The sequence below is a fragment of the Rhinolophus sinicus genome, linkage group LG04 (assembly GCF_036562045.2).
Source record: "Rhinolophus sinicus isolate RSC01 linkage group LG04, ASM3656204v1, whole genome shotgun sequence".
In the NCBI taxonomy this organism is placed as follows: domain Eukaryota; kingdom Metazoa; phylum Chordata; class Mammalia; order Chiroptera; family Rhinolophidae; genus Rhinolophus; species Rhinolophus sinicus.
The window spans coordinates 177,150,262-177,177,102 of record NC_133754.1 but is presented as its reverse complement, the minus strand read 5'-3'; the positions used below and the strand labels follow the sequence as shown (position 1 = coordinate 177,177,102).

At 41.0% G+C, this 26,841-nt stretch overlaps 1 protein-coding gene across 4 annotated transcripts in view; it reads right to left on the bottom strand.

Moving 5' to 3' along the window:
* CNTRL (centriolin) overlaps positions 1-26,841 on the bottom strand; it is a 77,902-nt gene that overhangs the window by 3,399 nt on the left and 47,662 nt on the right. For all 4 annotated transcript variants that reach the window (XM_019731213.2, XM_019731215.2, XM_019731216.2 and 1 more), the window contains 23 exons: positions 25,160-25,339; positions 24,293-24,409; positions 23,841-24,000; positions 23,234-23,382; positions 21,442-21,631; positions 20,085-20,398; positions 18,068-18,273; positions 15,952-16,144; positions 13,630-13,760; positions 13,347-13,487; positions 13,116-13,242; positions 12,091-12,255; positions 11,195-11,354; positions 9,955-10,070; positions 9,654-9,871; positions 7,466-7,623; positions 6,342-6,415; positions 5,024-5,212; positions 4,352-4,577; positions 2,837-3,042; positions 1,670-1,810; positions 282-554; positions 41-103 (listed from right to left, as the gene is read on the bottom strand). In XM_019731213.2, coding sequence (XP_019586772.2) covers positions 41-103; positions 282-554; positions 1,670-1,810; positions 2,837-3,042; positions 4,352-4,577; positions 5,024-5,212; positions 6,342-6,415; positions 7,466-7,623; positions 9,654-9,871; positions 9,955-10,070; positions 11,195-11,354; positions 12,091-12,255; positions 13,116-13,242; positions 13,347-13,487; positions 13,630-13,760; positions 15,952-16,144; positions 18,068-18,273; positions 20,085-20,398; positions 21,442-21,631; positions 23,234-23,382; positions 23,841-24,000; positions 24,293-24,409; positions 25,160-25,339 — 3,897 coding nt within the window. The remainder of the gene's footprint in view (positions 1-40; positions 104-281; positions 555-1,669; positions 1,811-2,836; positions 3,043-4,351; positions 4,578-5,023; positions 5,213-6,341; positions 6,416-7,465; positions 7,624-9,653; positions 9,872-9,954; positions 10,071-11,194; positions 11,355-12,090; positions 12,256-13,115; positions 13,243-13,346; positions 13,488-13,629; positions 13,761-15,951; positions 16,145-18,067; positions 18,274-20,084; positions 20,399-21,441; positions 21,632-23,233; positions 23,383-23,840; positions 24,001-24,292; positions 24,410-25,159; positions 25,340-26,841) is intronic.

Below are 26,841 nucleotides of genomic sequence, written 5' to 3'. Positions count from 1 at the left end.
CAAGTATCTCTCACTACGTAGGGATTTTTAAGAGGGCAACCTTGAGTCGATCTTCACGGTGACGTAGTTTCTCTCGCAGTGCTTCTCCACGCCAGTGTTCATCCTTTTTCCGAGGGAAAGGGAAACATCAAAGGGTCACCCAACGCCACTATCAGTAACCAGCCCACCTCGCCCTCCTCCTACCCTCCACACCCTCCAGCCTGTTTTTCAGCTTACTGGGGGAAGGTGGGAACCAAATTATCCTTCTACAGAGCCCAGAGAACAGCAGGATAAACCCTTACCATTATGTGAACCTGGGAAATATTCAGTCTTTCTTCAAAAGGTGACGGCCTCTCACTCACGGTGAATGGCAAGTTCTCTTTCAAGCTTTCCAACCCTCCTCCTAGGTTTTCGTTCCTTTCCAAAATAGCTTCCAGATCTTCTGGTAGTTCTGGAAGAAACTGGTTGAGATTCTTCAGGCTGGTTCTCATTTCACCTTTCACCTCAGATTTAAGTGTCCTCATTGCTTCACTGATTTCCATTTGTCTTCTCTCCAAATCTTTTTGGTTGGCCATCTAAAGAGTGAGAGTCAAATACCACCGGTAAAGTTGGAGACTTACTTGGAATGGTATAATGTGTCATGAATTTAAAGATCTACAAAATGTCAAAAACGTATGATTTTTCAATTACTCAAGTATCTCTCAGCTACCAAGTAAACAATTTTACTGGCATTTTGACTAGAGCAACTTCCATTTAGAAAAGCGTGAGCACAGCGCTCCCTGAAGGTGTATTACTCTACAGAAGTCAGTCTCTCTGGAGTTAGACAGAGCTGGATTCCAATCTCATTGCCAGTAAACATGACCAGTATGACTCAGGACAAGTTAGCTAACTGCTGAACCTCTGTTACCTCATTTATACATTAAGATAATACCTTGCATTCAAAAATGTGAGAACTAGGTGAGAATTTTTAAGAAGCTCCTTAGTGGTACCCAATAAATGGCAATTATAATAATTAAACCCCAAAGAAGAAAATAGTCATTTACTGAAACAAATCACAAGTGATCTAGATTGTAAATGCTAATGCTCGGGTCTTAGAAATGACCTGGTCAAATGCTTTCATTTTATAGGTGAAGAATCTGGTGGTTTGGGCCTCCAGAGGTTCCCACAGGCGCTGCAGGCTATGTGTAATACCCGGGATTCCTCTCCGTGGCTCTCTCCACAAAGAGCTGAGTGATGACAGTAGAGTCGTGCCCACTGCTAGCTGCCCTTACAACTTTGCAGAGACTTGGGGACTTTAAATAAAACAGGTTTTTTGTCTTTGTTTTTTAACCAAAGCGGGTGTGTATGGGGTGGGAGTGGAGGCACAGATGAAACCGAATGGCCGCATGGAGTCGTCCAAAGGACAAAGTGTGGAAGGTCAGCCGAGTGGCCACAGCAGCCTGACTACAGTGTGCAGGGTGGCCCAGATGCTGACACTGACTAGGGGACAGCAGGGACATCTAGGATTAGACTTGCCCGGTCTGAGCAGTGAACAGCTCTCACTGCTGTCACAATGGCTCTATTGCAGCACTCAGCACTTTCACATTTCCAAAAAGAAATACTCCTCTGAGAGAACTACTGATGAACTGAAACCGGCCTGAGCCCACGGGGAGTGGGTGTGCCTCCCGAGACCGCTCTGTCCTGGACACACCTGTTTCTTGAGCTCCGTGTACTCATGCTGCATCTGGCTGAGTTCCTTCATCAGGCGCCGGGCCCGTTCGTGATTGTCCTGGGCCACCTGTTCGATTGTTGCCATTTCCTTCTGCATGCAGCTGTTCTCCTGCTTTTGTTCCTAGCACAGAGGGAGGAAAAGGTCTCTGGGCTCCAGCACACGGAGGTGTCGTTGTTGGCTTACACACTCACTGCCTCCAACTTCATTTCTCGTCTGGGCAGCAACTTCTCTAGCTGTAAAATGGGGGTGATTCTATCTGCCTTATTAGCAGCTGTGGTAGAGCTGGAGTACGTATGTGGTCAGCCTGTTAGTCCAAAGTCTGAATCTTAAAAGATCTGCAACATCACTTTTGATAATAAGTTACTTTCCCTTTCTGAGCCTCCATTAATTGTCTGCAAAATGGGAACAATGCTCCCCATCATCACAGGGTTATTGGAAGGACTAAAACCTAGACATTTGCATACTGTCTTTACAATCATGTTGCCTATCACCAGTTGTAAGGGTATCATCTTTTGGAAAACACACATGGTTGGAAAGTTCCATCCAACAACAGGGCTCCATGAATTCCTCCAGAGGGGGTTAGAAACATCCATTCCTGTGACAGTCCCTACTGCTGCCCATCTGGCCCCATCTACCATAAACTGTTTAGAACTCATCTGAGTATCATCTCCCAAAATTTATTTCAGGGATAAAAGCATGCTACATTGGCCTTCCTGGATTTCGGGTAATGATTACTTAAAGCTAATGTTGACCAAAAAGGTCAGGATGAGAAAAATCTGTGAGCACAGACTGCAGCTGTGTAAATATGTTTTCAGAAGCCTTCTTTCTCCTAAGCCCCCTCCGCCCACCGTGGAGGGGTAAGCAGAGGTTTGCTAGCCAGGAGTGCTCTCTGCTTAGTGCTGACACTGTCCATTCACGTGACCATCTTTCCAGCCAGCTAGCCAGAGCTCCTCTGGGGCTGGAGCCCAACTTGGGCAAAGCCTGCCATCAGCTTCAAGAACAAATTATGCATAAACACACCAAAAACAACAGGGCGATAGAGACTGGGTTGCCAGGTAATGTTTTGTCTACATTTGAAGTACTGTTTTAGTGTAAACATTTAAATGCATCATTTCCTCAAAAACTGCCAGGGCGGTAGGAACTCACAAGAAGGTTTTTCTCCAGCTGGCTCCGCTGGATCTTAAGTGCTTCCTTCAGGCTGAGAACCTGTTTCTCAGCTTTCTTTCTTTCGGCCAAGAACTGGTTCCGCAAGAGGCTGAAGTCTGCCCTCAGAGAGTCCATCTCTTTCTGGAGAGCCAGCAGCTCATTTGATTTTTCCATTAATTGCTGCTCCCGTTCTGAAAGCTGTTGTTCTGAAACGAGCATTTTTCATACTTTAGCCAGAGGCCCCGGGCTTGCTGTGGGCAGACTGCATAACATGCCACCCACTCCTCGTCACTGAGTCTTTCAAGTCCCACCCCTGACTCACATCGGAGCTCCAGAAAAAGACCCCATAAGGGTGCCTCTTGACAGAATTGGTTCCTGGAGGGCCTGATTCCAAAGTGATAGCTGCTGTCTCCCTTGAGTCTTTGACTGAAAACAGCACCAATCCTGAGTGCAGGGAACACGGAACGGACTGCGGAAGTGGTTTTTATAAACCTGGATTTTAACAAAGGAAGGCGTGCCATCCTTCTTCCTTCATGGGAGGTGGTGCCGTGGAAAGAACACAGGACTTGGGAACGTCCGAGCCTGATGTTACAGGGGGAACCTCTCCTCATGTTCAATGGGAATCACGTATGCAAACATCTACTACATAGTGAGCACTCAAGAAATAATGCTACTAAATAATGCTTATAAGTAAATCATGCAATTTCTAATGCTCATAAATTACAAATGTTTCTGATCACCCTCTTTAGAGTAACACCCTACCCAAATTTCACTTTGACACCTCTGGCATTGCCACACTCAGCATATTTGTTAAGTTTCATCTTCATAATGAAAGGTTGGGTCTGGTTCTATCAAGAACTCCCAGAGAAAAAGAAATAATAACCCTTTCAGATCCCCCAGTCCACTGAGTTCACTCGGGGGGACATTTTCTGAGCATTATTAAACCCTGCAGCCTATGAAAGATGAAAATCCCTTACCGATGTTAGAACAGTCATTTACCTTGGAGTCCCAGGTCAAATGCACATGCATATGACTCAAGAGAGGACAGACCCAAAGGCAAGGACCTGTATTTCGGTATTTGTCAAATATGACAGAAATTTGTCACTGTCAAACTTGGATAGAAAAGTGTTAATGTGTTTTTTTTCCCACTGGTTGAGATAAAATGGGTAATTGTTCCCCAAACTCATAAATAATGTACTTCACAGAAAGTCTTTGGAGCACGTTTTGGCACTTCTTCGCCTTATTGCCCCAATTTCTTGGCAGAGCATTCTCAAAGAAGGCAAGATGTCAAGTAAAAAGACTTAAAAGTCAGTCTCAGGAGCAAATGCCATCACCATACAGATAATTGCTTCCTCATCTTTCGCAGGAGGATTAAATGGGTACCTTACTTCCTGCTGTGCTTCTCCGGCCTCCTTCCTGGGCTATGGCTATGGCTGGGTCTCCTTTACACACTTTACAAGACAAGCAGCAGAGCGCCCACCCCACCCCTACAGAGTGATGTCCCAGAATACATACTGGTTTGGGAGAGCGTCTTCTCCAGGGCCTCACCCCACTTCTCCTCCTCCTGCAGAGTCCTGACACGCTCCTCAGCCACCAACAGCTTTGTGAGCACCTGGTCCAGTTTGCTTTTCTCGTCTGTTAGTTCCTTTGCCAACTGCTGCTGCTGCTCCTTCAGTGTCACTTTACTGGCTTCTAACTTTTTTTCTTCACTTTCTCTCTCTTTCTGGAGTTTTTGAAGCATCTTAATAGAGAACAACCTCAGTTAGTCATAAAGTAACAAACAGTGTCCCAGATGAGGGAACTTGCATGGACACTAGACAGATTCCAGTTCAACAGAAAGTAGGAAACAGCCCACATGCCAGGCAGGGAGTTCCCTTTACAAAGGTGATCAAAGAGGTCCTGGAAAACAATTTGGCCAGCATGTGAGAAGGGGATTCAGGCAGTAAATGGCACCTGGCCATCAAGGTTCTTCACAGGACTGATGTAAGGCTTTCTAAGGCCTTAATGGACCACAGATATTAATACCAAGGGAGGCAGAGTTGGTGTACAATCCCCTCTGCTTACACAGGGCAGTTAAGGGAGGCTAGTCCCAGGGTGGGGTACTTCTCAGCAGGTTTCTGCCAGGGGAAAAGGCGCACACAAGTGACAAAGTGTTTCCTCTTATGTAAAATCATGAATGTGAAGTACCACGTCTTGTTGGGTTAGTTTGGCCTTGTTTTCCTCAATCTCATTCTGGAGCACTTGGAGCTGCTGTTGTTTTGTCTCCCCTTCTTTCCGGCAGTCTTCAAGCTTCTGTAGCCACTCGCTGATGTCCTTCTGGAGCCGGGCCTGCTCACTGAGCAGTGCGTCCTTGTGCACGGTGGCCTGGAGCAGGTCCTTCAGGTGAGAGAGTACATTGAAACTACTAACAAGACCATCTTTACTAGAGGTGGCTAGCGCCACTCCAGAATCTACTCAGTCTGACAAAATGAGAAGCATAAAAGGTCCATATCCTTTTTTATCTCAGCAAACTTATACAAAGGTCCCCAGAACTCAATCATTGGCTTTCCTCTTTTTAGTACCTAAAAAAATAAGTAGACAGAAGATGTCAGAACCTCAGCAAGAGATTCAGTTCCTCTGGGCTTTAGTTGCCTTGTCACCAAGGAAGGTATAAACAACACACACCTCACAGCCTTGCTGAGAAGATTTTTAAAAGCTGTGAATAAGGTTAATTCTTACTGAAAATGTACCTAGAGTCATATAGTTTTGTTACCATTTGAAGTATTTATACAGGTTAAAAAACTCAGAAAACAATAAATACATATTTCTTTCTTCAAGGAACCCAAATTGAACATTTTTGAACAGGTTACCATATTTCTAACAACACAGAATATTCATAAGAACCCATGTAAGACTTTTTAAAAGATAGAATACTTTGATTTTAAGTTTCATACATCTTAGAAACACAAACTCTTAAAGGTAGATGGAAGAGTCTACCCCAACCCCAAATCCTAACTCACATGGTGGAAACAGGCCCAGAACTTGAGGTTCTCTGAAACTCAAAGATAGCACTATTCTCACAGGACAACACTGAATTAGCTTTAAGAAGACCATCAGAAGCACAGAGTCAAGAATTCACTCTATTCAATATTCAGTATCTGACAAGATGGAAGCCCAGATCTGGCCGTTACTCTGCAGCTCAGTGAGTGATCACAACTAAGCCCAGCCTCTGGTCTCATCTGTGCCACAGATAAGAGATGGTTGCTGAGGGGTTGGGCTCTGCTCTAGCCACCACCTTATTTACCAACTTTGAGTAAAACATTGTTTGAATCAAGAGTTCTAGGGCTAAAATAAATCAGAAAATCAATGCTCTGCATCAACATTTTTGTGTATGTGATGTTTGTGTTATGTAAATAGCCCTATGGCACCTGCTGGTGTGAAAAGGAACCGGTCTACTTTATCTGCTATTTCAACCAATTCTCTGCCTGCCTTCAGGATGCGCTAGAAGATTACATATTAGGCTTACCTGTTTTGTTAGGGTCACATGGTCTTGGACATCAGCCAGTTCCTCCTGGAGTGAGTTTAGTGCTTCTCGTTTTTCTACAGCAATAACATTGACATAAGAAATGCATATGTATGCATTTTCCAGATTCCCATCAGCTCGCCCCCGCAGTAGAGTGGAAGTGAATTTAAATGTATTTCTGTTAAACGCATGACTACGTCACACCACCTAATTCAAGGCCATAAAAGAGAGGGGTACATGTGCAACCCAGATCTGGGCTTGGAGCCCAGGTTTTTAAAGACTTCCATGTTCAAAACCTCACAGTTTTTTTTTTTTTTTTAAATACCTAGTGTTGATGAGGTGCATGGTTTAAAATCAGGTAACTTCAACATTGCTGGTAGAAATATAAATTTGGTACAACCTTGCAGGAAGACAGTTTGGGAATAAATTTTATACCTATACTGGTTTTGTCACTTACTAGCTGTATGAGCTTGAGCAGGTCACTTCTCTCTTAAGTAAGTGATAAGGAAACTAAGCTTAAGTTGCCTCATCCATAAATGGGTAAAAATATTTTCATCTCATGAAAACGTTATAATGATTAAATGAGAAAATGCATATAAAATACTTGTATAAGGTCAAAGACATAGTAGGTTGTCAATAAGTACATTAGCTAGAATCACCTAGTGACTTCTCCTAAATAATCATAATTATAAAGATTTGATACTAAAGATACTATTTGCATCTTTGTTTTTCCTTTTTGAAACTATGCAAACACACATCCCTAGGAAAAATCTGGAAGGATATTCGCCAAACTGTAAACAAGAATTATCTCTGAGGGGTGAGGTCAATAGTAATTTTTATTTCATCTTTTTCCTGTTTTTAGATTGTTCTTTAGTTATTTTTTAAGAAAACTGCTTTGAGATGTAATATATAGACCATGTATTTCACCCATACAAGTCCGTGGCTTTTAGTATATTCACAGATTTGTGCAAACATCACCATGACCTAATTTTAGTACATTTTTGTCACTTCTAAAAGAAACCCCATGCCCCTTGGCATGATTTATTTCTGAAATAAGGAAACTCAAACCATTCAAGAAGACTAACAGGGGGAGGAAGTCACATGGTCCCCGCCATGCTGCCTCGTACCTCGTAGCTGCTGCTGCATTGCTGCCATGTCTTTATGCAGTGAGAGCTTGTCTTGGTTCAGTTGGTCTAGTTCCCGCTGCAGTTTTCTGACACCCAATTCCAGCTTTTCCAGGTTTGATTGCTCCGTTTTGCTGCTCTCTTCTGTAGCTGCTGCAACCCTGCCATCCCAGCACAGAACAGTCAGATTGCCAAATATAAGATGTTCAAGTGCACACAAGTGACAACTGCGGGACAGTGTTTCGCTTTCACCAGGCAGTTACGGAGTCTGAATGATTACACAGCCTAAAAAATTTAAAGCTCTTCAACTCATTTTCAAAAAAAATCTCATTTTCAGCTTTCCAAATAGGGCATTTTTCAAAAAGTTAATTCACTACATAGAAGTTTTATAAAAATCAGGAATAAAAACATGACTAGCACTCAGAATTCCAAAAATGTGAGTGATTAACATGGATCTCTAACTTCTGACAAGTGAAAAAGCAGGAAACATAATTGTATGTATAATAGGATTTGTCCAACACCAGACACGCATGGACATGCATTCTTTTACATAAATGGAATCACAGAGTATGGACTTGTCTGGCTTCTTTCACTGAGAATTATTACTGTGAGATTCATCTATGTTGTTGTGTGTATTAACTCCAGCCCTCGTGAGTGCTGAGCAGTACCCCACGGTATGGACATACTATAATGTGTCCACTCACCAGCTGCTGGACATTTAGGTTGTTTCCAGTTTTTGGCTACTGCAAATAAAAACTGCTATGAACAATGGTGTACAATCTTTGTAAGGACATATGCTTTCATATCTCATGAGTAGATACGTAGGAGTGGAACTTCTGGATCTTCAGGCAGGTATATATTTGAATTTTTAAGTAACTGCCCAACTATTTTCCAGAGTGGTCTTACTAACATTTGACATTCCCACCAACTGTGTGTGAAAGTTCCTCGCTAACATTTGGTGTGGTCAGTCTTTAGTTTTAGCCATTCTAGTAGGTGTGTAATGATACCTCATTGTGCTTTTAATCTGTATTTTCCTAATGGTTAATGGTGCTGCGCATCTTTTTATGTGCTTATTTGTCACCCGTATTTCTTATGTGAAATATAAATATATGTTCAAATCTTTTGCCCACTTGAAAATTGGGTTGTTTTCTATATATATCTATATATACGCGGTACAAGTACTTTATCAGATACATCGTCGTAAAGATTTTTCTCCTAGTCTGTGACATGTCTTTTCATTATCTTAACAGTGTCTTTTGAGAAGCAGAAGTTTTAAGTTTTGACGAAGTCCAATTTTATCAATTTAGTTTTTTATGGGCATGTTTTTGGTGTCGTATCTAAAAAATTTTGCCTAACCCAAGGTTACAAAGGCTTTTTACCTATGTTTTCTCCTAGGAGTTTTACATTTAGTTTTACTTTTAAGTTTATGGTCCATTTTAAGTTTTACATATAGTGTGAGGTATGCACTGAAGTTCATTTGTTTTTATTTTGGATATGGAATTGTTTCAGTGATATTTTTTGAAAAGATCATCTTTTCTCTACTGAAAAAGATGGTTTTGCATCTTTGTCAAAATCGGTTATCCACATATTTGTGAGTTTACTTCTGGACTTTGTGCCATTGATGTATTTCTCTATCTTCATACCAGTACCACGGTGTTTTGAGTATCATAGCTGTACACTAAGTCTTGAAATCAGGTAGCGTTAGCCCTAAACTTTTGTTCTTTTTCAAAGTTGTTTTCATGTCATAGCTAAGTTTTAGATTCTATTCTAGGTCCTTTATATTTCCATATGAATTTAAGACCCAGACTGCTAATTCATATTTTAAAAGCCTGTTGGAATTGGGATTATGATTAATTTGAACCTGTATATCAATCTGAAGAGAACCGAATCTTAACAACATTATCTTCCTACCCACAAACAAGGTATGTATGTATCTCCATTTATTTGTATCTTCCAGCACATACTATTTTACTTAAAAAAACCACAACAGGTTATTTACAAAATTGCTTTAGGGAAAAAAACCCTAAAAGGAAATTCACCCCAAAATGCTACTGGTGATTGGCATTGCGTTACTGAGTTTGTGGGGTATTTTTTTTCCCTTTTCTCTATTTTCCAATTTTTTAAATAGTGTGTTTATAATGTTTTAGCTTTCAAGACGTGATCTTGCAAGTTTATTTGTTCCTGCTCTCACCGTTTGGTTTGTGCCAACTTCTTGTCCCAGACGTCACATTTCTCTTCAAGATCTTGCTTTTCTTTGCACAAAGACTCAACACATGATTGTAATGCTCGGGTCTCAGCAGTCATTCGCTCTATTTCCCGTTTGTCCCTCTCGAGGAGCTGTTTCTGCCTCTCTATTTCCCCTTTCTGTCGCAGGGCTGTCTGCTGCAAATTCTCTAACTCCAGTTTCCCCTAAGTCAAATAAAAGAGAACTCAAACACGCTAGAAGACAAAGACTGCAGTTTGGTTAAGGGTAAAACGGCTTTCTTTATTACCTCTAGCACTTCAACCTGAGTCTTCTCTAACTCAGACATCTTTTGATCATGTTGTAGCTTCAAACCTTGTAGCTCATTGTTTTCAAGTTGCAACATGTCCAGAATATTTTTTAGTTCTAACAGAAACAAAGCATGGTCCATGCTATTAAATGAACTTGGAAGGATTTACAAAATGAAACAGAAAATAATGCTACCGACTGATACAAGAAACAATAATAGATAATCAAAAAATATTTGTTGAGAATTAGTGGAGCTAATTAATTGTATTTTTAATGAAAAAATCCTTTAAAAGTATTGCTAAGCATTAATTTTAACAAAACATTTTAATAAAACCATTAATAAAGATCTAGTTCTAAAAGCATTTACCCACCTAAAAGAATTTTAATAAAAATAGGAAAAACTTTAAAATATATAAGTCAAGATTTATATAACAATTTTTTGTTCTTTGAAATATAAATTTTTAAACATTAACTCTTTTACTAATTATAAAAATATTTGCTCACTATAGAAAATTTAAAACAAAAAAGTATAAAGGAAAAAAACCAAAACCCCATCATTATCCCACTATCCAATGATCACTACTACTGCAATAGCATTTTGATGTATTTTCTCCCAAAGCACACATACACACACACACATATTTTAAAATAAATTGGGTCCACATTCCGTATTTACCTATTTTTTTCACTTTCATCAGCATTTTTGTATGTCATTAAGTGTTAACAATATGGCTTTAAGTTGGTCATACGTTTCTAAATTTTGTCATAAATATTGCTGCACATCACCAACTAAGCCAGCTTAATTTGTGAAACAAGGAAGTAAAAGCTTACTTTTCTTAAAATAAATAAATAAATAAATATTGTTATGACGTGCATACAAATGCTTGCCGTCTCTAGAAAACTGTAACAGATATGGCTAAATGGTTCAACAGGTGTGAATTTTAAGATACTTGAAACACTGGGAGAGTGTTCCAATTTTATACTTCAATCAACAGCCTGTAAGGACTTTTCTCACCGCACCTTGGTCAGCAACGAATATGATTATTTTGCTTTTAAATAAACGTTATCAATTTGAATGGCAGAAAAGATCATATTCCTTTTACAATCTGTTTTTATTTGCTTGTTAGGAATGAGGTTAAACTTTAAAAGAAGTCTATTTGACCATTTGTATTTTTTCTGTGACCTAGAATACAGACATTTCCAAACTCAGACTTTGTATGATTATTTTCCTTTAAACTTACCAGTTTTATATTTCGACATTTGCCCTAAAACTACCTGAAGATTTTCTTCCTCTTTTTCAATTTCCTGCTTTATAAGTATAAGTTGAGCTTTTTTTTCACTAATCTGTACATTCAGTTCTCCTTTCTGAAAACTCAATTCTTCCAGAAGAGATTTTACTTCCTGTGCAAAAAAACAAGAAAAAGGTCAACCCTCCCCCCAAATTATGAATGGAAATTAATATCAGTTTGGTTATTAACTGTCTGATTTCACAGAAATTCTAATTTGGAAACAAGCTCATTTTTGCCTCATGTCAAGAACAGCACTGTATTTTACACTAATATATTTCTGTGTAACAGAAGTAACAGACTGTCTTTATTTAATACGTATATGCAATATTTCCTATGTACAAGGCAATGTGGTAGAGAAAAAAGGCTGATACACATACATCTCCTGCCCTCAAGGGGCTTAGGTCTTGTGGGGAAGGAAGGCGGGAACATGAACATGATCACGAAAAGGCTCAGATGCCCTAGGAAACGTGCAGAGCTACCAAACTCAGAAGAGAGAGAAACTCCTTCCAGGGTAAAGGAAGTCAGGGAAGTCTTGTTAAGGTGAGGTCGGGCCGTGAAATATGGATAGGATCTAGACATTTTCCAGAAGGGGCTCCTGGAGGAGAGATGGTATGATAACAACATAGACACAGAAAACCTTGGACACACCCAGAAAACATTATGGGGGGCAAGGGGCTACAAATGGCAGCCACAGCATGGATATAGAACGTATCACCAAACCGATGTTATGGAGAGGTCAAGAGTCAGGAATTTATTATTTGCATTTGGTGGGAAGCCAATGAAAATATCTCAAAATAAACCTCTACCATTAGCCTAGGACTCTTAAGAAAACCCACTGAAAGACATACCCTTATGTGACTGCACTTCTCAGCTACTTCAGTCTCTCCCAGCCTCAGCGCTTCTTGGAGGTCCGCTTTGGCCTGGACCATGCTTCCCTGGAGTAGCTGCACCTCCTCCTTTTTATGCCCTAACTGCCTGTCCAGGACGGCCATCTCCTGCTGCTGAGCTGTCACCTGCATTACAGAAAGGAAGAACGCAAAGCTTGGCAACGGCCATGCAGCCTTCAGTGCTGACATGGAGAATAGTCAGTCCAGCTAAAGGTGCTGGGTAGAAGTTAGGAGCTAGCCCAGTTCTACTGTGTTTCCTCCCAAATAAGACCGAGTTTTATATTAATTTCTGCTCCAAAAGAGGCATTAGGGCTTATGTTCAGGGGATGTCATCCTGAAAACTCAAGCTAGGGCTTATTTTCCGGGAAACACGGTATTACCCTAGCTGCAAGAGTCAGGAGGGCCAAGCTGGGGGTGCAGACATGAAATGCCTAATAAAGACCTTGAGCTCACGGACATAAAATCACTCAGATCACAGGAAAACAACAGGATAATAATGATTATCCCTAAGGTCATGGTTTTTCAAAGAACTTTCATAGCTATACTTTATTCCATTTGACAACTATCATGGCAATGGAAGTTAGGCAGGGATTTAAATTTTTTTCATTTTTTAAATTTAAAAATTAGTTACAATTTTAGGGGCAACATATGTTTACAAAAAAGCAGAAAACACAGACATGCAAAAGGAAGAAAATGGAAAATCCTCACAAGCCCCCTTATTAGATGACCACTTTCATACTTTTGTATAGACTAAAAATACAAACACAAGTTAAGTGTTCGCAAACACATTTAACATAAATGATCTCAGTATATTCTGTTCTGAGAGTTACTTACTTTACTCGATAATATATTGTGGATATATAGCCCCATTTATGCTTTATACTTAATTTTGTATTTTCCAGTCTTTTCTACAATCAAGCGTGTATTACACGTTATGTAGGTTTCAAAACAACGTGAACTGGTTTTGCAGGTGTCTGTTGCCATACCTGGCTTCTCAGCGTCTCCAGCTCCGCTCTCTTGGCCTGCAGGAGGGTCTCAGACTCTTTGAGGACCTGCAGGTGGTCATCCTCATTGCGTTCCGCGGTCTCGATGTCTTTTTGTAGCTTCTGCAGCCTACAAAGCACGCAGGACTAGAGCAGGTCCAAAGGGAGACTCGACCCCAAGAGCCGTCTTCCAGCACAAGCCCCTAGAGGCCTTACAGAGGCCACTGTACTTACTCTTCAGTCAGTATTTCCTTCTTCTTGTTTAGACACTGGAAGTCTGAATCTTTTGCTGCAACAACTTTGTTTATTTCTTTCAAGATTTCTTCTTGCTCGATTTTGTGCTGCTCCAAATCCTTTGTGTCAGCCTGGAGCAATCTAAAACACATCTGATTATTCCCTCCAGACCCTTAGACTTTACATGCATTATTTGTCATAAGGCAATTACCATCCTCTTAGAACCAAGCTTGTCATTCATCTCACCTAATAATACATCAACGGCTGAGGGAATCCCACCTACCTGAGCTGCTGGTCGGCTTTGACAAGGTTAATAGCAGTTTCCTGAGCTCTCCTTTCTAATTCCTCAGCATCTTTCTCGGTTTGCAGTAAATTTCTCTTGGCATCAGTGAACTTTTCAACAGTAGTTTTTGTCTAGAAAAGAAACTGTCTTTAAAAGCAGTTCAGTTACAATACTCTCTCACAACTATTGGGAGAGTAGATTGGTATAACTCTCGGAAAACAACAAGGCAATACAGAAGTACTAATAAAAATGCTCATTCACTTTGACTCTCCAATTCTCAGAAAAGAATTCAGAAGTAAAGAATGCTCACTGTATACTGAAATAATATAAGAGGACAAATAATAGAGTCAGCAAGTGGTAATGCGTCAACATAATGGAATACTGCGTAGCCTTTAAAATAGAATGTAGCAACATGGGAGAATGTTAATGATATTATGTTGACTGAAAAAAGATAAATTTAAACTGATATAAGCACTGTAAGAGCAACTGTGTAAAACTATCTGTGTCAACAAAGACAGAAAGGCTACCCAAAAATAAAATAATCATTTGAGGGTGGTGGGCCTGTATGATACTATTTAAAAAATAATCAGTAATATTGTTATACGTTATTTTTTTTCAATTAAAAATATCTACCCAATTAAATGGCAGTGAAGTGATTTTACCAATATTCCCTCCAAACAGAGATTCTAGCTGTACTCTAGATATTTATCACGTTAAGTAAAACCTCTTTCATCTCAAGATGATTTAATTGTGGCTGAGAAACACAAATATTAAATACTTTTGAAGTATCTCAAAAATATTCCTATACAAGATTTGGCAAAAACAGTAATTTTTTTTTACTTATTAACTTGGTTTCTTTTTCTGTCTAAAACAAGAGGCTTAAAACAATGTCATCAAAGGTCTAAAAATAGAGTTTGGTTGGCGCTTGCTTGGGCAGTGACTCACCTTCAGCTAAAAAACTCAAGTTTTGCAGTTGCACTAAAGTCAGAGGCACCTGTATGTTAAACTAGTCTATCAAATATCCCATGTGGATACAAAAGGGCTGGCAAGCTCCCGAAGAGCTAGATATTTCTTCACTTCTTTCCATTTCAGAAGGCTGGTTTCTGTCAGTTTCATCAGCAAAGCATTGGACAAAACTCATTACACATTCCAGAATGCCACAGTTCCAAAGTATTAATAGTTTTTTTTAATCTCCTTCTATGTCAGATTTTAACATGTCTGGCACATTCCTTACAAAATGCAGCACTTCCTCCCTCCCTCTTCCTCCTTAGCAAGCTCAAGCTGCCTCCTTCAGTCATTTTGGGAGGATGAAGAGGTAAGAGCTTATTAGCCCCAGTTCACTTACTATCTCTGCCTACAACCGGGATCATCAATTTTCTTTTATGTACCACTGATAAATTTTTCTCTAGCCCTGCTTACATCTATTTTCTCTCACAGTAATCTAACATGGAATAGAAGAAGGAACTGATCATCTGAAAAGAGAAGAGGATATTTTTCCATTCTTATTAAAGCCATCACACACAAAATTTCTTTAATAAAGCCTTCATTTCAGTTCTTGGGTAATAGATTTCTATTCATTTAAATCAATCCCTGTTGAAATAACAGTATAAAAATAGTAGTTCCTGAGGTGCTTCATGTGAGTACTGGATTTTATCTTGGAATTCTCATCTGACTAAAAAAGCTCTCTTGGTGAAACAGAACTTTAACTGTGTGATCCTGGGCCAGTTACCAGCCTCTCTGAGCTAAATCTGTGAACTGGGCTAATGACCATCTTACAGGGTTGCCAGGAAGGTTAAATAAAGTGGCATTTCTAAAACAGCCAATGTGTGGCCATAGTAGGGGCTCAATAAAAGGTAGCTGCTTTTCCTCCCGTGTTGTAGTCTCAAGAATACTATCTCTGACCAAAAACAATTTGATTTTATATTATCAACTAAAAGAACAAAGACTAGGAGTCCTGTCAAGTCCATTGTTGCTTTATAAGAATTGACCTATTTAACAAATACAGCTATCAAAGCTAAAACAATTTTTAGAAAGACTCATACGAGATAAGGAAGTGGCATGTGACAGGCACTAATGACTTCAAGAGTTTTAAATAGGCTACTTCATGTAATTCAGACCGAACAGCCTAGGTGTTCTTAGCCTGGATTTATGGATGAGGAAAGCAAAACTTAGCGACTTAAGTGACTTGCTCAGATTCTTACAGCTACTTGACTAGCAGAGTCCAGCCTGGGACCGGGCTGTCTGACTAGGACAACTGTGCGCTTATCATATTTCCTTTCCAATCCTTCACGCTGACTCATCCCAAACCACCACTGAACATACTTTCTCTTTTGTGCATGAAAGTTCACTCTCAGCTTCCGCCAGCAGTCGGTCAGCTTCCCTGAGCTCTGCTCGACGTTTCAGAAGGGTCTTCTCAATGCACTCAATTTCATCTACAATATCTTCATGGTGTTTGAGTGATTTTTCCATTTCTAGTTCATTCATAAGACTCTCCACATCTCCATCAATGTAGTCTCTAAAAAAATTATATACACTTACGTTAAGAAATGTTAAATGTAGACAATATAATGTAGACAATTAAATGTAGACAACACAAGTGTCTACTTGTAGCCTAACTGATAAAAAGATGCACAATGATTTTCTAACTTTATATGAGAAAGGGTAGGAGAGACAGCTACACTTGGTTATGTTCAAGTTTTATGTTTACCTTTTTATTCAACATGGCATACTGTTGACAATAAGTGTATAATATGTATGATGTATGACGCACTTCATTTGTCCTTCTTAATATAAAGATTATTTTTTTTGTTAGCACTCAGTCAACACAATGTTGATACTTCTATTCTTCTGTGGTGTAAAAATAAATCAAACCACAGCTACAATAATCAGCTATTCCCTCAAAACTATCCTTCAAGACCCAGCTGCTCCAAAGACCATCTAATTTTGTCTGTTTTCCTAGAGTAAAATTACGGTGATGATAGCTAAAAAATCAAAACACATGACACAGGATTTGGTAACTCAAGGCTATCATGTCAAAATTATTTGAAAACCGGACTACCTGTAACAGAAAAACATGAAACTAAATGCATTGATATATTCTCTTTAAATGAAGGCATAGAGATGATTTTTACTTTTTCTTTGAACATTTTTGTGTTACCAAATTCCTTAAAATGATACTTTATTATACTTTCATATCTGGGAAAAGAAGTAGTTATTCCACTGCCCTACCATCCTCCTTAAAAAAAAACACCCCTCAACATACGCATACACCTACAAAAATAATAGATCTAACCGTCCCCCAAACCTTCAAACATCTAGTCCAAATCTTCTTTTGGTGTGGTCCTTGCTTTTCCTGCCAGGTCTATTAGAAGGCAGAGACCATATCTCACTCACCCGTGTCCTCCACAGGTCTCCCCCCCAACTCTGGTGCTTGGGCGAGCCTGACTTAAATGACAAAAACTGGGCAACTGTCATAATTCATCGACAACTGCAGAAGATGAGCTTCTACCTAAGTGGCCCACTCAGCAGAGACTGATTCCTGAACAGACCCCACACCAGGTACTGTGGCTCAGGGGAGGCTCCTTACAGCAGGGGATAAACAGTACTAAGCCCAAGGCTGTCAATCCCAAACTGGGGGAGCCTGAGATGAGAAAGACTTTGTGTAACGGGATCCCTGACCTTCATCTGGAAAGAGGTCGGAGTTAGGCAGGGGGGTAGGAAAGACAGTTTAGGTAGAGAACAATATGTGCAAAGGTGGGGAGGCAGAAGAAAACATGGTGTCTGGGGAAACCAGAGCAAAGTAAGTAAGGCCAGAACAAACACTGTGCGTGGGAGAGGATAAAAAAGACGGGCAGAGTTCAGATCCTGGAGGGGGTGTATATTCTGACGGGACAGAGTCACATGGGAGAGTGGCACAGTGAGACTTACAGCCATGTCGAGGTAGAGAGAGAGAGACTAGACAAGGAAGGCTAGTGTGGAAGCTACTGCGATGACCGGGGATGAGACTGATGAAAAGCCAGTGGAGATGAAAGAAGGGGACCAGTTTGAAGCTCTGTCGGTACAGAGTCAGGAAGACTTGGAGGCTAGCTGGCATGCTTTTAGCCAGGTAACTGGAGAGGAGGGATAGTTGTGCCATTCTCCAGGAGAGACTACAAGAAGAGCTGAACTGGATTATTGGCTAAGAGAATTTAGGGATTACACTGTCCAATATGGTAATCACCACGTGGTTATTAAATTAAATTCTTTTTCTCAGTTCCATTAGCCACATTTATGTGCTAAGTAGCCGCAAGTGGCTAGATGCTATTGTTTTGGACAGTACAGATTAGAACATTTTCAAGATCACAGAAAATTCTATTGGACAACACTGACTTAGGTTACCTTAATGAACAAGTACTATATTCATCTGAATTATAAAAATAAAATAGCTAACAACAATTACTTTCGCTGTTGATGTTTCTCGATGGTTCTATGTAATTCTTCTATTTCATACTCTAAGTCTTTCTTCTCTTGCAAAAGATCATCAATATTGTGATGCAGTTGTTCCATTTCTTTCTCAGATTGCCGCTTGGATGCTCTCGTCCACTTCTCCTGTTTCTTTAATTTTAAATGCTGCATTATGTCTTCTAATCTAGAAACTTCATTCTCCTGAACAGAGGGGAAAAAAAACAATGCAATACTGAAACATCACACAGTGTTTTCCCTCTTTCCTGCAATTAACTGTGGTTAAAGTGGTATGTATATCTGACCTGAAAATGGTGGTAGCTTTTAAAGCTTCAATATAAAAAGAAAAATTAAGTTGAGCCATTTTTTTTCACATATTATTGAATACTATAGATGAAATTAGTAGACTAATAAAGCTTTTAACTTTTCTGTCAATCCAACTACGGTTGATACATTTTCACCAAGTACCTCTCGTGGATAATCTCTGCCTCCAGAGTTCAGCGTCTAGCAGAAGAGATACACAGAGAGGTCTCTCTCTGCTCCGAGCACGTGGGAGAGGAGGGATCTGAGAAGGCTGCCCACAAGAAGAGGCGCTTTGCCTGGGTTTTGAATAGTAAATAAAATGGAAAAGACCTAAGCTGAAGAAATAATGTGCAAATATTGGGAGGTATGAAAGCGCACCTGGGAAACTACAGAAACAGCTGGTTACTGTTGGAGATAAAAACCAGCTTAAGAGATCATCAAATGCTGAACCAATAGAATTGCTATAAATTTAATGAGGACTGAAAAACTGCAAGATAATGTGAATGACTATCATTTTTAACTACTGTGTTTTCCCGACAACAAGACCTAGCCAGACACTCAGCTCTAATGCGTCTTTTGGAGCAAAAATGAATATAAGACCCAGTATTACATATTACATTATATTATATTATATTAGACCCAGCATGTCATGTCATGTCATGTCATGTCATGTCATGTCATGTCATGTCATATAAGACCTGGGCTTACATTATATTATATAAGACCCAGTCTTGCATTATAGTAAAATAAGGCTGAGTCTTATATTACTTTTTGCTCCAAAAGATGCATCAGAGCTGATTGTCCAGCTAGGTCTTATTTTTGGGGAAACGGTATGTAAATATACGCAGTCCCCTGGAAATCAGTCTGACCTATTAAAAGGGGGCTGGTGGCTGGCACCCAGGTGTCCTAGTCCTTTACCGTCTTCTCAATCTGCTAATAAGAAAATGAAAAAGATACAGAGCTCCAGGTGTCTTGAGTTTGAAGGAGGAGCTTGTAATACATTTGATTTCTTTAGAACTAAAAAGTTATGAAGTAAGCTAATGATTATAAAGTAATCATCTTTTGGAATCTAACCTAGGAAAAGAATATAAAATACAGTAACAATTTACACCCAGTTAAGTCAACTACAGTGCCTATAAATAAAGAAATGTCGTGCAATCATACTGTTAAAAAACAGATGTAAAACCATGGGGAAAAGCTCATTACATTAAGTGGGAAACACAGAATATAAAGTTGTGTATACAGTTAAAAACAATGAAGAGAAAGAAAGAATCAATAAATCTCACCACCCAGAGGTGATCCCTATCAAAACCTTGCTATATGCGGCTCATACCTGTGTATGTACAAGCACATATATGCATATGTGTGTGTAAGTACAGGCACTAGTATATAAATATACTTATACATACACATTAATATAGTGCTTGTCAGTAGAAAAGTATATAATAAACTTTCTAAAAATGGTTACTTGCTGGACGGAAAGCATTTTTGTTATAAAATAGTTAAACCAGGTTTGTAGACTGGTCTGGTATCCTAACTCCTGCTCAGGACAGTATTTTATATGAGAATGCTTACTCAGTTCTAAACATCAGCCTTACAAACAGACTTTTGGGATCTAACCCATTCATGAGAAGGTCGACTCTTTAAGGACATAAGCTTTTCAGTCCCGCACAGACGCAGTGTGCACAGGGGCCTCCCGTCTTCCCACTTACTAAGTTATGATGCTCCGGGACGTTGCAGTGCAGCGCACCCATAGGGATGAAGGGGACGGAGAAGTTGGGGGGAGGAGGTCCATACACGATGGGGGCACCAGCAGGAGGTGGGCCATAAACGACAGTGCCAGGGGTGAGAGGCTGGCTATTGTTGGGCAGGGGAGGAGGTGGTGCGTACAGGGCCATGCCCTGGGGCACGGGAGAACCATCAGGAAACACGGTGTACAGCATGTAACCAGGAGGAGGCACAAATGGGACGGCCTCCTGCTCATCCAGCTCGCTCTCCTCCTGGCTATCTCCTCCACTGTCTGCATCTTGAAAGAAATAAACAGAGAGTGTTTTACCTCCAAGGCTTACTAGGTAAACACGTTTAGCAGAAAACAGTAGCATTTAGACCAAGATATCAGAAATGGCACAATAAAATTCTATAAAAAAATTTCAAAGGCAGTTTTGAAAAGCAGGTCAAAATAGGGATTCAAAATATTTTCAGTGGCTGATCGTTGAGTTTTTATTATGCCTAGCTGTTGGTTTGTTTTATTCTGTATTCATTCACTCATTCACTCATTCATTCATTCATTCAGCAACCATTTGGAAACCTGCTTTATGCTACATAAAAAATCAACAGAGATGTGCTATGAGATCCCACAGCTCTCAGCATTTATCTCCGTCATGACACACAGCACTCTCCAAGGTGCTGGTTTACTTCCTATCTCCCCTACAAACAGGAACTATTTGTTACTGATGACAGAACCTAGCACACAGCAGGCACTCAATTAATAGTTCCTGAATGAACAAATTCTCAGATGGTGGTAGTCCCATTTTATAGATTAACAATTTCAGAGCAGCTAACTAATTTGCCTAGGATTACACAGCTACTTAGTGAAGGAGCTAGGAGATACCCCAGGTCTGACTCTTCCACACAGAGCTTTAGAAGCCAGACCTCTAACACCTCTTTTTAGTCGAGCCAATTAATGCCATGATTCAAGGGTGTTAGCTGCCATGCTCCAGCAGCACAGGCTAAGAAGTTGCTCAGCTTGCCAGGGGGATGCAGGGTGGAGGAAGGCTCCTCAAAGGAGTTGTTTGAGGACCTGGATGAGTAGAAATAGGTTTGGGAGAGGAAGGAAGAAAAAGGACATTGAGGTCTGAGGAAGCTGGCATGTTGTTGGGTATGGCTGATATGTGGGAGAGTGCTGGGAGGTGAGACAAGAGGACAAGGTCACTGGCCAAGACCAAAGCACAGAGGGCCTCGCAGAGCAAGCTAAGGAGTTGGGACTGTGTCGTAGCGATTTCAGGAAACCACGAAAAGGTTATTAAATGGGCATGAGAACAGCAAGTTTCCTTATGTGATTTAACCTACCTCTATTTGAAAATGATTTATGTAACCCACTCCTGATGGGAGAATACACCCAGTATCCCGAGGCAGGTGGAGGCCCACTGCCTTCTTTCCCATCCTGCCGCTCAGGCTGTGGTTTCCTAATAGGAGTGGAGGCTGTGTACTTTAGGCCAACACCAGAGTCCTTGGTGGCCTGGGAACTGTGGCTGGAAACCTAAAATAAATGACAACAGAGCAGACTATCCATTACAAATGAAACGGCTGATTTTGAAGAATGTCAACATCTAGAGATGTAGCAAAGTTGAGAAACAACTGGTTTTACTTCATATATTATAATTCTCACTTTTCACAGACAGAGGTGAGATGTGATTACATGGTCATGTAAGATGCATGGGTGTCAGCCTCTCTTCACCAGTATCGATCTTTCCTAGTGGTTTCTCTTCTTTTGCATTGTCCTTGATGGCCCAGCAACAGAGGCAAAGGACAGTAGTGAACTTTCAAGGGCCTCTGGGGCTGTAAGTGTCCTGATGCCCTCGGAGCTTGACAGGGCTTTAAAGCTCTACTCTGCTACTCTCCCTCCCCTTCTCTCACCCACACGGCTTCTACCTCCAGCCTGGTTGTGCCAACGATGTTGGCTTCCTTTAGGTTTCTGGGGGAAGAATCTCAGATTCCACTCTTTGAGGTTCTAAGTCTACATGCCATGGGATCCCAGCGTGTCAGAGCTGCTGCTCCCTGGCTGCTACATGTCAGCTGATTCTAGTGGGATGTCACCCAGCTGCTCTGCTGTGGATGAGTGTCACTTACAGTCCTCTGCTCCCTTCCCACACTCAGGCCCCAAGCTCTGATCACTCTGTGTCCTGAATGCCCCTCCATGCCATCTCCTCTGCTCCCGCTCTGGCTCCTGTCCTTCACCTGAATGAGTTCAAACAGCCCCACGCAGAGTTCTCCACCACCAGTCTCACCTCCACTCAGCCCAATTATTCTTCCTAAACTACAGCTCTGATCACATTACACACAACCTCAGTTTCCTAAGGACTGCAACGGATCTTTGAGGCCCTTTTTAAAAAAGCATGACCCAATCTACTTTTCCAGCTTCACCTTTCCCTGTTCCCATCCAACCCTCCAGCCCCACAGGCTACATGCCATTGGCTAAACCAACTCTCCTCTTCTACACAAGCTGTTCCCTCCCTCCTAAAAGCCCATCCCTTCCGGGATGCTAAGTATTGACTTCACAACCCTGCTTGTGAAGCCTTCCTTCCTGGACTTCCCCACAAGATGAACCCCTGCAGCTGGCGCACACAGGTCAGTCTGCTGTCACATTACGTCACTGTTCTGTGATTACATTAGTGCGCTGATCTTCCCTGCCAGCCCATGAGCTCTTTGAGAGCAGGGGCTGTATCATCCATCATGGCACCCCTCCCCTGCCTAGTCCTTGACCTAGGTAGGTTTCAGTAAGCACTGAATGAATGTTTGTTAAAATGAAATGAAATCCAGGTGCCTATTTTTCTGTCTGAGCATCTGCACAATTCTATACCCATTTTCAACAGGCTCTCTGGGCTCAAGTCATCTCATCCTCTCACAGGATCCTCATTCAGGGGCCCCACAATGTACCACCTACGCATAAATGGGCAATTGCTACATTCCTTGCGAAGGCCCTATTATCATCTCAAATATTAAAAACACTTAAAAAGTTCAAGGCATGGCTTAGCCTACATATATTGTTCTTGACACTCGTTCACAAATTTGGAGAAGGGAACATTGTCACACTTTCTTCAAGAAAATTCAGTATATACTCCCAACACCAGAGACTTCCTACTTTTGATGATGATGGTGGTGGCATAAAGTACCAATAGCCTCGTCTTTTGAAGGGATCTGCCATACTGCTGATGTAATCATTCTGGTAAGAAACTTCACGTCGAAGTTCGGCAATTTCTTCCAAAATGTTTTCAAAGCTTCCTTTGTTATCTGTAAAGGAAAGCCAGTGTATGAAGCCGGCTATAAAATCACCTACTTCCTTTCTCTCTCAAAATACAAAATTGATTCCATGACAGTCCATGACTTTTGTCAGTTCCTCAAAGCTGACTTTCAGCCTGCGCTTTGGTAATGAGATTTTGCTTACACTTAAAGAGGACAGATATGTCTTTCTGTTGTTCACTTATACAGGAAGCCAGAGAAAGAAAAGAAACAGATTTGTAAACATTATTTCTTTTGAAAAGACAAAAATAAATCTCTTGTCTCTTTGTAATCAAATCCCTTCATACTGTACGTATGTAAAATGTTTTTTAAATTCTTTTATTAAGCTAATGATCAAACATGGAACTGAACTGTAACCGTTATATAAATTTGTTAACGGTCAAACACACACAAGATGATTTGATTTTAGAACTACAAAACCACTACCAAAAACAAAGCCCAATACTTACCAGCCAATACTTTACCAGCCCCCGTGAGGCCTAGTAAATTCCGCAGCCTTGTGATCTCTGTCCTTTGTCTCTCCATTGTCTCATTCAGTTTCTCGATTTCTAGAACCTGTGAGTTTGCTCCTCTGCTGCCCACATCTACTTTCTCCATCTCAACTCGAAACTATTGAGAAATCACACACACAAGGTTACCAATGAATAGTCTTTCCCACATGTACTCATCCTTGCCACTCAATTATAAGTCTATAATTTTTATTTACACTTTACTAATGAGGAAACCATACTACGCCTTATAATCACACTGCACTGTACCTGGTACATAGTAGAGGGTAAAGTACGGACTAGTGATTGCACTTCCAAATTCTTTGAGATGTCACCTTGATACCTACAGTGATCAGTCTTTTAGGAACTGATAAGGACCCAGTAAGGAGGAGGTCTCAGGTATCCACACTGACCTGCTCCTCTTTGTCCCTGAGGAGATTCTGCAGGAGTTCGATCTCCGCCTCTGCTCGCATCAGATCCCTGGCGGCTTGTGCGGCCTTTTTGCTGAACCTCTCCGTTTCCTGCAACTCCTACTGGGACAGAGAGAGGTATGAGAAAGGCACCACTGCCATCCCAGGTTGTCCTCTTCATTTCTTTCTTCCTCCCAGGTTGATTCCTCTGCTTTCATCAGAGCACTTGCCTGGCTACCCCACATACACGTGGCGCCAAGTCCCACCTTTTCCTGTGGGCAGCCTGCGCCACCCCTCTATGGGGCCAAGTGGGCAGGATGCTGCATCAGAAAGAGCAAGGGCTAATTCTTTCTTCACTGTTCTATAGTCTTCTACGACTGGTGTCTCTCTGGACTCGCACCATTAGACTTTTCTCTCCTATGATCTATTGTCTTAATCACATTAGCATTTGCATCCTATAAAGACTGTAAGAGACACTGTCTCAGTCAGGAGTTACAATAGCCCTATTAGTGAATGTTAATCACGTGACTGCACAAGATGAAAAGTCCGAGTTCAGAATGATTATACGGCAAGCCTTTAAGACCTTTGTTCAGGTGTGTCCTGAACCACCTCCCTAAGCAGATCCCTACACTCTGAGGTAGGGATGGTACGTTTCATTCGATGGTTCCTTTCAGGACTCAATACAGTGCAGGATATATGGCAAGGCTGTGGTGGGGGAAATACAATCTTCAGGTCTGAAGGGAAACAGACAACTTTCTAGTGGTTTAAAAAAATAGCCAAAGTCTATCACAATAGATCAGTGACACAAGTTGCTATGTTTTTTGACAGCAGCAGCTCTGGTGGAAACTTGCTCTGTACGTGTAGACTCACCTCTGCTCGCTCCTGGTTAATCTTCATGACAGTTCCATGAAGGGACTTCAGCTGGTCTTTAGCAATGGTGAGCTCAGCTGTGGCTACCTTATCAGAGGCGGCCACAGCTTTCTTTAGTTTCTTTAATTCTTTATCTAAACTAAGAAACTGCTCCTGAGATTTGGCATCTTCAAGTTTCTTCTAAAATAAAAGAAACATTAATTAAACAGATGAATCATTTGGTAGCAACAAATTAAAATGTAAGCTCCCGTGAGGGAGGGCAGGGACTCTGTCCATTGCTCCACGCCTCATGTCTACAGTAATACCTGCACATAGTAGGAGCTCGACAAATACTAAGAGAATGAATAAATAAAATCATCTCAAAATTGTATATTAAACTTGAAATGAAATCAGTCTTCTTGGTCAAGAATCTTAACGATCATAAATTCATTCATTCATTGGAAAAACATTTCTTGGCACCATCACCAAGTGATGGACCAGCCACTTGGAAACACTGAGTCAGGCAATAGGCGTATGGTGGTAAACAAAACAGACTTGGCTGCTGCCCTCAAGGAGCGAAGGAGAAGCAGATATTAATTTAAACAAATACTCAAATAAATGTATAACTAAGATTGTGATTGGACTGAACAGGGTACCATTTGAGAGATGAGCAGGGGAGAGACCCAGACTGGTGTCAAGGGGGCAGTCAGGGAGAAGAACAGTGGGGGAACTTGGTCCAGGAGGGAATGGCATGTGGGAAGACCAGGAGGGAACACAGAACTTGGCATATTTGATGAACTGAAAGAAGAAACATGGTAAGAAAAGGAGAGAGAGCTAAACAGAGGCAATCATGCAGGGCCTCACGGGCTTAAGAATCTTGATCTTTAGCCTTAAAATAAGGATGCTACTAGAGTGGGGAGGGAGACAGAGATGGAACTGACAAGAAGCAATTCATGTTTCTGAAAGAACATGTTGGCTGCTCTGTGGAGCAAGGTCATGAGTGGAAGTGGCCATAGCAGTGGTCCAGGAGAGAGATGATGGCTGGAGTTAGGGTGGGGGCATTGAAAAAGAATATATATTCCAGATATATTTTGGAGGCGAACTCAGTGAGAGTTGGGGGACTTATGGGTTCTCAGTGAAGTATGAAGCAAGTCATCCACTGAGGCTGGGATCATAGAGAGGGTAGGTGTGAGAAAGGAGAGGGTAGGTGTGAGAAAGGAGAGGGTAGGTGTGAGAAAGGAGAGGGTAGTTGGGAGAAGGGAGAGGGTACGACACAAAGAAGCATATGGGAGAATGAGCTTACTAGAGAAAAGGGTAAAGTTGCCCATTTGAGGTTGGTAACCAAGAGTTTATAGTGATGCCACTATGCCTGGAAGGGTGATTTTTTTCCTCTAGGAATACTTAGCATGTGCAAGCCCAAAGAAAGCAGATAGCTGTAGTTCTGTCAGGGAAGTAAGACAAGAGAAAAGGGCAAGGGATTTAAGGATATTTGCAAAAATGGCTATAGCGGTAGACCATGGAATTTGAGTAAGGAGGAAAATAAAGACAGGAAGGCTTAACAGACAGAAAAGGCGGTGCTAACGCACTGGAATTCTCAATAAGTTTGAAAAATCATCAGAGTCGGGGGTGCTGGGAAGATAAGAGGTTACAATCAGAGTGGGACACCAGTTTGTGATTTCAGAGGTGGTAGGCACGATTTCTAA